This window comes from Rhipicephalus sanguineus, chromosome 9 (genome assembly GCF_013339695.2).
Source record: "Rhipicephalus sanguineus isolate Rsan-2018 chromosome 9, BIME_Rsan_1.4, whole genome shotgun sequence".
Classification (NCBI taxonomy): Eukaryota; Metazoa; Arthropoda; class Arachnida; order Ixodida; family Ixodidae; genus Rhipicephalus; species Rhipicephalus sanguineus.
Genome location: NC_051184.2, coordinates 68,802,326 through 68,814,980, shown reverse-complemented (window position 1 = coordinate 68,814,980; position 12,655 = coordinate 68,802,326). Strand labels below are relative to the sequence as shown.

The 12,655-nt window shown below is 45.0% G+C and overlaps 1 protein-coding gene across 1 annotated transcript in view; it reads left to right on the top strand.

The window, feature by feature from the left end:
- Positions 1 to 12,655, top strand: part of LOC119404167 (uncharacterized) — a 46,881-nt gene that overhangs the window by 565 nt on the left and 33,661 nt on the right. Inside the window, exons 2-4 of the mRNA XM_049419467.1 lie at positions 2,159 to 2,313; positions 2,415 to 2,497; positions 12,165 to 12,257. Coding sequence (XP_049275424.1) covers positions 2,159 to 2,313; positions 2,415 to 2,497; positions 12,165 to 12,257 — 331 coding nt within the window. The remainder of the gene's footprint in view (positions 1 to 2,158; positions 2,314 to 2,414; positions 2,498 to 12,164; positions 12,258 to 12,655) is intronic.

Here is a 12,655-nt window from a genome sequence, read left to right as displayed (position 1 = left end):
TGAAATACCAGTAACCTTAGGCAATAAAAGTAAAACGAAATTGTACAGCACGACTACATACAGAAACGATGTACTGTAGAAAATGCACGAAGTGTCGCTAGCGTAAGCGTCAAAAACCATCAAAGTTGTCAGAAGAAACAATCGTGCTAGATAAGCTATTCCTCGCCTGTATAGATGCCGGTAAAGAAAGTTCCCCAATGTACTGCGAAGCGAAATGAAAGACGTAGTATCCTTAACATGATTGGTTTACGAAGTCTCGCGATGAGGTGGTTTAATTTAGTCATTTTCTGTTTATATTCATTCACTTGCTGTGCAAGTGAAAAAATTCAGTTTCGCCGCAAGGGCGAAGCAATGAATGCGATAGCAAGAAAAGCGGCCCCTGATGGACGCACTGCTACGCTTCAGAAACATCTGCCCCCAGGCAGCAACTACCGCGCGAACAGACAGCGGAAGGCAAGGTTCTCCCTGCGCAAATATTAGAAGAAGCGAGCGAGCCGGCCGGCGCCTTTTAGATGCGCCCGTTGCGTACCTCGCGCCATCTCGCTGGTAATGAAGAAACGTTTATAAGCGCCTGCCATCTCCGAGTCCTGCCAGCGGTAAAAAGTGTGTATATAACGCTCGCCGTTAGCTACTTGAAGGATCTGCGCTTTGTGGCGTAGTGGTTAGCGCCACGCGCTGCGGAGAGAGAGGAACAAAATATTTTCCGCCAAGATTTTCTGCCAAATTCAAAGATTTTGGGCTGCAATCGATAGAAACAACCTTCATTTCAGGCAGAAACTAGAGGGAGAAAATTAAATTAATGCGTTTTTCACAAACTGGCGCGTCTAGCGGCCGCGCCGAGAACTAGAGGAAGTGACGTTTGGTGATGCTACATACACCTGAAACGGGGCATGCCAACAATGCCAGCCGTCGACTGCGTCTCTCAAGCCGTTCAGCTTCCACTGTGGTTCCCAGAATCACTATACGAACAGCACCGGCAGCGAACAATGTTCCCGACTGGGGTAAAGCATCCGGGCTACGTGGAAGGCGGTACGTGGGATGAAAGGAGAGGCGGAGAAAGAGAAACGGAGGACAGGGAGACGTGCACCGCATGCGCTTCGGAGAATGTGACGTTACGGCTCGCGCTGGCGTGCAGTCGCCACGCGCTGACAATCCACAAAAATTACAGCCAACTGTTCAAAAATACGCAAAATTAACTCTGTTTATCGGAAAACTCGCGTCTTCCGAGTAGAGTTTTGGTATTCTCGTCATTCTGTCCAATTTCTGTTCAGTATCCCTTTAGTCATGCACTGGCGAACGTGCATTCAAACGGAGGCTACGCTAGCGACAATGTTGAAAAGTTGATATGTGCTTTCTTTCCTAATTGCGCATACTTTTGCTGTACAAAATAGTTAAATGCGAAGGGGAGAGAGAGAGAGAGAAATAAACGTTTATTTGTGAAACAGTGTTCCGAGCGATGCTCGGTATCACCCTAAGGTGGGAGGGCTCCCTAGTCCAGGAACCCCATGGCTTCAACTGCCCTCTTGGCCCTGATGACAAGTTGTCGCTGATCTTCCAGGTCCTCGAGGGCGAGCTTGGCCTCCCACGTTTCGGTTAGGTGGTCGTCGTTCGTGTTTAGTGCTGGATTGACGTCCGTCTCCGGTTGAATATTGAGGTCTACATGACATGGGCACTCCAGGAGCAAATGTGCCAGGGTGTCCGGTACGCTGCAGAGCTGGCACATGAAGCTCTACCCAACGAAGGGGAGTTGAAAAAATCTGTGACGTCCTTATATTATAATTTAAAATATTTTCAAGAATTGGAAAATTCGTCCAATTTCCGCTTCTTCTGCGCTTCTTCGCAAAAGCCGCGTCGCTTTTTTTTTTGGGGGGGGGGGGGGGGGGGGAGGTTATGTTATGACGATTATTCCGTTGTTAGGTCGGTAGCATCTGGCAACTGTGCTGGGAAGGATCATTATGTCGACAGAGAAGGAAAATAAGAAGATGGATTTAGCCTTCGAGTCGTCTTAGGCGAATGCACAAGAGACTTTGCCAGTTTCTTCTCTTTACATAGCTTGTCGAGTGATCATTAGTTCCAAGTTGAATTTAATTTTTTCCCTTTGTGCGAGGTTCTACCAACCAGTACAATTGTACTACATCGTTACGTTTTCTCTCCACAGCTAACTGGTACTGGTGAAAGGCTTTATGCGAAGATCAGAAGCAGGCTCTTGAATGAAATACCCCTGTGCTTTGCTATGCTTAGGGTTCTGCAGAACAACGCCAATGCTTTCAGCTACGTGGTGACCCACCTAGCGCGAGGAGGACTAGGAGGACTGTAAGTATCAGCACCATATTGTAATTTTATCTGCGCCTTGTAACGATATAAATGAGTACAGATGTTGCATTAACCGTCCAATGAACACCATTCCTACGCAGGAACCGATACGCTACACGTCTAGTTACTTCAAGAACTCCCTACCATCCGCACAAAAATGCAGTAGCATTCCACCTGACAAGCGGTAAGCAAACACCTTACGCAACATTTAAATGGTAATTTTAGAATAACAGAGAGCTGAGCTAGTTGGTACGTATTCATTCTAAAAAGAGACAGGGCGTGCAAACACGGACACAAGAAAGAGATCAGGACACCACAAACGCCGACTAACAACTGAAGAGACGCACAACGGCTGAAAAGAAAGAAGGCACGAAAACTTATCTGCGCATGCCCATGCAACCGGCGAACCTATCAATCCGGCACGTGTTGCGGTCTACGTGGAAGATAACTGTTAAGGCATTTATTTCATCTTTATGCAAGTTAATCGACGGTTGGCTCACGCATGCGCTACCACTATTCTCGATATGCCATGCTTCAATCATCAGACGCGTTTCTTCATTTCTATGCCGGTACAACACTGCGCATTCATCGAATTTTGGCGTGCACTTACAATCTCGACAATGTAAAGATATATCAGATGGTGAGCCTCCTGTTAGCGATCTCTTATGTTCCAACAATCTCTGGTTAATGCATCGGCCCGTCTGTCCTACGTAGAAGCGGCCGCAGCTGAAAGGGACCTTATACACCACACTCGTACGGCAATCAGTGAATTTGTTGGTGTGTTTTACGAAACAATTATCGGTCCGCTTCTTGTATTTTACTCGCTCATTCTTCCTCTGCACAGCGGCACAAATCTTACCTAGCTTATTGGCAGCCGTGAAAACAACATTGACGCCGTATCAACTTCCTACTTTCTTTAGCCTGTGAGATATGCAATGAATGTACGGAATACCTACGACACGTTTCTTCATATCGCTTTCTGCAGCCATGCTCGGACTTAACACAATAGATTTCTTTAAACGCTCAGCGACCGTGGCCACTGCATCACGAGGATACCCTACATCTAAAAGACGCGTAACCTGTGCGCTAAAGCTATCACTCATTTTGTGCTCACACGACTTGGTGAGGGCTGACTTAAGGCAAGACATGGCGATGCCGTTTTTTACAACCTTCGAGTGCTTCGACGAAAAATTTAACAGCGGTTTGGAAGATCTAGGAGAATACTGCCAGCACACGTGGTTCTTCTGGAACGTTAAGGAAATGTCTAGAAATTGTATTCCATTATTCTGAGGCACCTCTTTAGTAAAGCTCAGCCCTCCTCCATTTAATTCAAATTTTTCGCTCACGGAAGTTACCACCTTTTCAAAGTCCTCATCACTACAAGAAATCAAGTAGTCGTCGACATAACGAAAAACCTTAATAACCGAATTACCTAAGGCGCCTTCCAAAAGATTGTTAATCTTGCTAAGGTATAAATCATTAAGAACCGGAGCAACCTTAGAACCAATACATATCCCTGATTTCTGCACATAAACACCTTCCTTCCAACCTACCAGCGTCGACTTTAAATACATGGAAAGGATTTCTAGAAATGCCCCGGTAGAAACACCACATTTATCGGTGAAAACCGTCTGGTCGCCTTGTTCGTTAATACATTCATTAACACATTTTAACAAGTCCTTATGCGGCAAAGAATAATATAGGTCTTCAATATCCATACTAAACGCTTTACAACAGCCGGGGTTCTCCTCTGAGAGGAACTGAACTAGCGCCTGAGAATTACGCATACGAAAAGGGTCTGAAAAACTCAAAGAGGTTAAGCAGTTCTGCAAATAACTAGATACAGCGACTTGCCAGGTGCCTTGCTCTGAAACGATTGCTCGAAACGGAATCTCGTTCTTATGTGTTTTGGCTGAAAAAAACAATTCTAAAGTAAGTGATTTAGCCTTCTTGACATTACAAGCTATTCTCTCAAGATTATGTCTTAACAAAAGGTCGACAGCACGTTGCCTAACTACCGATGGCTTAAGTTTTACCGTCCTAAAATTCTTTTCTATGGCTGTTAATGCTTTTTCTGAGAACAACCTGTCCGGCATAATTACAAAATACCCTTCCTTATCTGAAATTACTGGCCTGAGTTTCTTCTCGACACAGTAATTAACCAAAGGCCGGATAGGATCAGAACACTTGAGATGCATATTAGAACCCTTGATGCTAGCAACGCAGTCTGAAATGCAGTGGGAACGCTCTTCTTCAGAAACAAGTCTAGTGATTGTACGCGGCAAACTTAAAACGTCTATTGGTTTCAGGTTCGGCTTAAAACAGTATTTAGGACCTAAGGCTAGGGTTTTGCAGTGACTATCATCTAAGGCAGCTCCTCCAAGGACTAGCAAGTTATTTTGCGGTGAAACAGTACAAATAATCTTCCTCTTACATGGTTGAAGTTCTCGAAGTTTTACCCTCCATATGAATTCCGCATGCTGGTTAGCTACCCTCATCCAGTCGGCGTATATCTGCTTCTTGCGGCGGTCGTCACGTGAAGTCGAGCAACGGACCTTGAGGCATTCCTGGTAAAATCTCACTTGACGCCATGATTCCGCGGTCAATATGGCACATATTGACCGGCAATATGGCACATATTGACATGAGCCCTTTTCCGTGTTCTCCTACTTATCTGAACAATCCTGCCTCCTTGGCTTCTTTAATTGCTATTTGCTTGGTCCGTGCTAGAACTTTTTCATGGTTTTCTAAGAATAGAGTTTGCCCAGTTGAAGTTCAGCTTTTGTGCGGCTTTCTGCAACCATCTACCGGACATGCCAGGAGGATATGTGCCATATTGACCGCGGAATCATGGCGTCAAGTGAGATTTTACCAGGAATGCCTCAAGGTCCGTTGCTCGACTTCACGTGACGACCGCCGCCAGAAGCAGATATACGCCGACTGGATGAGGGTAGCTAACCAGCATGCGGAATTCATATGGAGGGTAAAACTTCGAGAACTTCAACCATGTAAGAGGAAGATTATTTCTACTGTTTCACCGCAAAATAACTTGCTAGTCCTTGGAGGAGCTGCCTTAGATGATAGTCACTGCAAAACCCTAGCCTTAGGTCCTAAATACTGTTTTAAGCCGAACCTGAAACCAATAGACGTTTTAAGTTTGCCGCGTACAATCACTAGACTTGTTTCTGAAGAAGAGCGTTCCCACTGCATTTCAGACTGCGTTGCTAGCATCAAGGGTTCTAATATGCATCTCAAGTGTTCTGATCCTATCCGGCCTTTGGTTAATTACTGTGTCGAGAAGAAACTCAGGCCAGTAATTTCAGATAAGGAAGGGTATTTTGTAATTATGCCGGACAGGTTGTTCTCAGAAAAAGCATTAACAGCCATAGAAAAGAATTTTAGGACGGTAAAACTTAAGCCATCGGTAGTTAGGCAACGTGCTGTCGACCTTTTGTTAAGACATAATCTTGAGAGAATAGCTTGTAATGTCAAGAAGGCTAAATCACTTACTTTAGAATTGTTTTTTTCAGCCAAAACACATAAGAACGAGATTCCGTTTCGAGCAATCGTTTCAGAGCAAGGCACCTGGCAAGTCGCTGTATCTAGTTATTTGCAGAACTGCTTAACCTCTTTGAGTTTTTCAGACCCTTTTCGTATGCGTAATTCTCAGGCGCTAGTTCAGTTCCTCTCAGAGGAGAACCCCGGCTGTTGTAAAGCGTTTAGTATGGATATTGAAGACCTATATTATTCTTTGCCGCATAAGTATTTGTTAAAATGTGTTAATGAATGTATTAACGAACAAGGCGACCAGACGGTTTTCACCGATAAATGTGGTGTTTCTACCGGGGCATTTCTAGAAATCCTTTCCATGTATTTAAAGTCGACGCTGGTAGGTTGGAAGGAAGGTGTTTATGTGCAGAAATCAGGGATATGTATTGGTTCTCAGGTTGCTCCGGTTCTTAATGATTTATACCTTAGCAAGATTGACAATCTTTTGGAAGGCGCCTTAGGTAATTCGGTTATTAAGGTTTTTCGTTATGTGGACGACTACTTGATTTTTTGTAGTGATGAGGACTTTGAAAAGGTGGTAACTTCCGTGAGCGAAAAATTTGAATTAACTGGAGGAGGGCTGAGCTTTACTAAAGAGGTGCCTCAGAATAATGGAATACAATTTCTAGACATTTCCTTAACGTTCCAGAAGAACCACGTGTGCTGGCAGTATTCTCCTAGATCTTCCAAACCGCTGTTAAATTTTTCGTCGAAGCACTCGAAGGTTGTAAAAAACGGCATCGCCATGTCTTGCCTTAAGTCAGCCCTCACCAAGTCGTGTGAGCACAAAATGAGTGATAGCTTTAGCGCACAGGTTACGCGTCTTTTAGATGTAGGGTATCCTCGTGATGCAGTGGCCACGGTCGCTGAGCGTTTAAGAATCTATTGTGTTAAGTCCGAGCATGGCTGCAGAAAGCGATATGAAGAAACGTGTCGTAGGTATTCCGAACATTCATTGCATATCTCACAGGCTAAAGAAAGTAGGAAGTAGATACGGCGTCAATGTTGTTTTCACGGCTGCCAATAAGCTAGGTAAGATTTGTGCCGCTGTGCAGAGGAAGAATGAGCGAGTAAAAGACAAGAAGCGGACCGATAATTGTTTCGTAAAACACACCAACAAATTCACTGATTGCCGTACGAGTGTGGTGTATAAGGTCCCTTTCAGCTGCGGCCGCTTCTACGTAGGACAGACGGGCCGATGCATTAACCAGAGATTGTTGGAACGTAAGAGATCGCTAACAGGAGGCTCACCATCTGATCTATCTTTACATTGTCGAGATTGTAAGTGCACGCCAAAATTCGATGAATGCGCAGTGTTGTACCGGCATAGAAATGAAGAAACGTGTCTGATGATTGAAGCATGGCATATCGAGAATAGTGGTAGCGCATGCGTGAGCCAACCGTCGATTAACTTGCATAAAGATGAAATCAAATGCCTTAACAGTTATCTTCCACGTAGACCGCAACGCGTGCCGGATTGATAGGTTCGCCGGTTGCATGGGCATGCGCAGATAAGTTTTCGTGCCTTCTTTCTTTTCAGCCGTTGTGCGTCTCTTCAGTTGTTAGTCGGCGTTTGTGGTGTCCTGATCTCTTTCTTGTGTCCGTGTTTGCACGCCCTGTCTCTTTTTAGAATTAAATGGTAAGATGCACAGAAAAGACTAACAGTAACACGAAAAGAGCAGCTCTAGCTAGTACCCCATAGGGGGTGATAATCAATAGGAATATCGATGTATTTATTTAGCCTGCCAAAAAAAAAAGCAACAGTAGGTGGATTACCGTGGGCGGTGGCCCTCTTCCAGGGTCCATCTGGCCACAGCAGCTCGCCGGTTCTTACCCATGGTCGATAGCTGGCTTCCCAGGGACAGATCGGCAAATCGCGCCTCCCACGACCACGTTCGTATTAATTGTGCACTCGAAGAGTCAACCACGACTGCGAGGGCAGATGTATGTTATATGCGGTAGTGTTGAAGATCCTCCGCACAGGGAACATACGTCCGTCTATCTGTCTGTATATATTGTGTGTAGCGAACGACATGAAGCGTTAGACGACTACACAAAATATGGTTTGTAGATTTATGATCTTCATAAATTGTAGTGAACAGACGTTTGTTAATTAGCTTAGGAATTATAGCGACACGAACGAACCTGCAAAGATGTCTACATGAAGCTCGACGACCATGAACGCCTAATGTCGCAACGCTGCCTTGATTAGGCGCGCGGTTTCCGGGAAAAAACGCCTCGCGCTGCGTGTGATTTGAATACGTCTCCTAAACATGACATGACGTCCCCTCTAACGCTTCAGTAGCATGGGACGTCGATGCATATGAAGCTGTCAGCCATCAATGCTTCAACAACCAGCACAGCCAAGACAGGGCAAGAGGGGCAGACGCACGCACGCCTAACTCTATGATGACATTACTGCGCGCCCAACCCTCTCCCTCCCTATTTTACATGTTTTCTTACGCACTCATGTTAAAAGAACGTGAGATTAGACCCTAGTGAAAATTAAAAGGCCGTGCATTATAGTGCCAGAATCGTGCATTTTTTTCGCGATTTTAATAGGATATGCATTTTTAAATTGTGCTTTGAAAGTCGCACAAACCGGTACGGCGCGCTACCTGGTAGACAAACCATGGCACTGCGCCAAGGAATCGTTTGGATCACTGCGCGTGTTCTGCTGTTGTTTATGCGCGCCATAATCCGGTGCCTAATTTTACTGTCTGTACTTTATTAGGTATCGCCGCTTTATTAGGGCGAAAACATTGTACGTCTCATGACTCCATAAGTTTTCGAAATTTGGCGAGACCATACGATACTTTTCGAGACTTGCAGAGATTTCACGAGACCTTGTTGCTGGGATTGGCTTCAACACGAGTACTCCAAATAAATAATAAAACTCTTTCAAAGGCCACGGGACACTCCAGTGAATGCATGTAGCAGTCGGCGTACCCGAAATCACATGAGCACAATGAAAGAAGGACAATTTTTTCGAGAGGCTCGTTTCTTTTTTAGACGCAAGCGAATGAATCCAACGACCGCAATAATGACGTAAATAATATGAGCTAAGGTGGAATTTATGTCAATTTACGTATTTATTACCACACTACTATTGAAAAAATCACTTAATCTCTCCTATGCTTTCCCTGGCCTAATTATCGGTTGCATTAATTTCGACATGACCACAATGTAACATGATGCCATCAGTGACATCACATGACGTCACATGATCATCATGACGGCCCATGGCCTTACACGGGCCCTGATAGGGGGGGGGGGGGGGACGAGGAGTACAATAGGCTCAGATGAAAATGAAGAAAGAGAAAAAGAAGATGGCTTTCGCCTTCCAGTCATCTTAAGCAAGCGCATATTGTACCGTTTGACTACTCTGTACCCATTATGACGCAAAAGGATTTGACGCTGCGAGGCGACACTGCCTGCGTGGCAGCTAGCGGAAATAAAAGCCCTAATTGAACCCCCAATGTTTACTGGCGTGTAATCGCTACCACGATCCCCTAAAACTGTTTGCAGCATGTGTTGCGTGTTAGAGTTCATCGTTGCTGCAGATCAGAAAATCTTGATCCAAAATATTTCACGGCGCATTCCTCATTACTATTCCGTGATTATACACTGACCGGTAAGCTTTCCGCTAGACTAAAGAAAACAGGTGCCATAAAAGTGTGTTGTCACTACCCTTAACAGGTGTTCTAAAAAAGTGGGGCTTAGGAAAATAGTCATACCACGATGCCTAACGTCTGACCCTTGCACGCATTCCCTTAAATCCACAGCATAATGTGCGCAGAGCGTAGGAAAGAAGATGACTTTTAAGGGCTCGTTTTTCTTTGTCAGACACAATATTAATGAGAACTAACAGACATTATTGCCAAGGAAAGTATAGGAGATGTTATTTGTAGTAATTAGGATATAAATGTGATGAAAGTACAGTGGACGAAAAGATAACTTACCGCCGGCAGGGACCGAACCTGCGACCTTCGAATAACGCGTGTGATGCTCTACCACTGAGATACGGCGGCGGTCATCCTCTCGTCCACTTTATAGGCTATATATATGCGCATTTTAAACCTAGGAGTGTTAGTCAGCGCAGATCGCAGCCATGGCGGCGAGTGTGGAACACTTTTTTTTCTGCGTATTGGTGTCACGTAGCACGTGATCTTTTTCCGAGCCGGCAGCTGACCAATAATCCCTGACGCGAATGGGCAGAAAAAGAGTGTTCCACACTCGCCGCCATGGCTGCGATCGGCGCTGACTAAAACTACTAGGTTTAAAATGCACATATATACCTTACAAAGTGGACGAAAGGATGATCGCCACCGTAGCTCAGTGGTAGAGCATCGGACGCGTTATTCGAAGGTCGCAGGTTCGGTCGCTGCCGGCGGCAAGTTATCTTTTCGTCCACTTTACTTTCATCACATTTATATCCTAATTACTACAAATAACATCCCCTATACTTTCCTTGGCAATAATGTCTGTTAGTTCTCATTAATATTGTGCGCAGAGCGTGTTACACCAAGTGTACAGCGACGCCGACGCAGAAATTCCCTTCCACTGACCTGATACTTCCCGTTGCCGTAACCAATATTTCCGGATATTGATGTTGTGCAAACGTTTCGCTCGAAGTTGTGTTAGTGTCAGCAGTCCACACATTGAACTAAATCGCTAAAAATGTATGCGTAATTTTAAGTTATCACTCGCTAAGGAATGTGCGCTATGTGCAACAATATTACATTGCGGCGGAAACCAGCTAGCGGTGATCGTCATAGTCAATGCTTATAGCCAGCATCAATTTATGGATGGATCGATGGGGCTGTATCCTATCAATCGGGTGGCGGCTCACGCCACCAAGCCGTAACTCATAATGAAGTGTTAATTCTATAAGCCAGAAAATTTTCTCCGAGGGGGGGGGGGGGGGGGTTCAACCATACTTTATGCATGTTTGTGCGTACGTTTGTTTGTGTGCGTGTATATACACGCAAAGACAGTGATAATTTGGGGAGAGGGCGTGTTTGAACCCCCCAACCCCCCCCCCCCCCCCCCTTAGCTACGCCCCTGCTCTATGTAGTGAAAGACTATTCACTCCTGCCTTGATTTTAGCCGCGAATCAGCTAACCCCTATTGGTTTTTTCTGCCTGTTTAAAGTTCATTTTGCCTTCACTGCCCCTAAACCCCAATGCTTTCAATAATTCAGTCCCATTGCCTTGGATTGTACGGTGAAAGCATTTACAGAAATGTGTCAGGTACACTGGTAGATGGCGCCACTGTCGGACAAAAAAAATCCATAAAATGTTAAAGGAACACGAAATGCAAACAATAAGTCAACGTTGATTGTTGAAATAGCGTTCCACAAACCTCGTGGTGCTTGTTTTGTGCCAAGGAAATGCTTATTTTGAAAGAAAATCACGTTTTAGTGGTTTGCACGGCGTTGGCGCGCTTCAAATCACCCGCCTGAACGGGCCTTCTGACGTGGCAGTTGCCGTGTCCAACGTTGCCCGCCTTTACTGCCCGACCGCCAACGCTACGGTTTCTTGCACAACAGCGACCATCAACTTTGCCAAGACGCAGCCACGGGCCACTCCGACACTGTATAGTTCACTGTAATGAAGCTAAGCTTGGCCAGCAGCAGCAGTAGAGTATCAAAAGTGCGAAAATAGCGAGAGCCAAGCGCACGCAGCATTACACGTTACCGAAACTACCACTGAGACGTGTAGCTCAGCGAAAACGGAACTTTTCAGCCTCTCGCGCGGTTCCCCATGTCAACGCCAAGAGATTCTTTTTCTCGTGAATCAAACAGAAACGAACAAGCAGCGTTTTGTTACGTGTTGTGATGCACGGGAGGTTCTTTGTTATCGCACCTAATTTCATTACTAGGTATTAATTGTACTCGGAACTCTTGACGTCATCAGGATAAGTTCCAAAATGTCCCACTCGTGGCGCACATCGTGTCCTACATTTACCTTAATTTCTCGATTAGTAGTGCACTGCTGTTCATACTATTGACGTTTTAGACGTTCTCACACATTGACCTTTCAATCTGACATCAATTGTTATTTGCCATTAGTGTCCCTTCAAGCTACCCAGGCGCTACGGTGCCTATAGTGCGCTATTGGGTTTTTAACATATCCTTAACGCATATAGCCTGCCGGGCATGCACGAATTGTCAGAGCACCTATTCGTGAGAACGTTATTCTCAAACTTTCTCGTAGAAAATTTCGCTATAACACCTGTAATCGTGTGTAGAAACAAGCTGATTTTTTTTATTTTTATTTATTTTTCGCTTTTGAATACAGTTTCGCCGAGAATGACCAGGTTCAAGGTGGTGTACAGCGACCCTGGGAGCAATTGCATTATTTTGATAAAAGCACCACCAAGCCGTCACAGAGGCAAGTTTTCCTTCGTCGTTATGTTGGATGGTCGCTAACTTAAGGAGTAGTAAGACGTTGCGCATAATAGTAAGTATATGTACCAAAATCAGCGAAAAATTATCATAAATTGTTTAGAAGAGCTTGATCTTCCCGAATTGTACAAAGCACTATATCAGTGGTCTCCAACACGCGTCCCGCGGACCACATGGGGGTCGCGAACCTTTCGCTAGCGGCCCGCGGCTTCACAAGGAATAAACTTTTATGACTTTGCTAAATTGTATTCGCATTATTTTCTCGCCTATTGCGGTTAATAACGCTTTTCGGCCAAGCTACAGATACGGCACTGGTTTCAAGCATTTTTTTTTTTCTTGAGGCACCCCATGCGGTCACTATGTGCTAAACATCACCGCAGCACA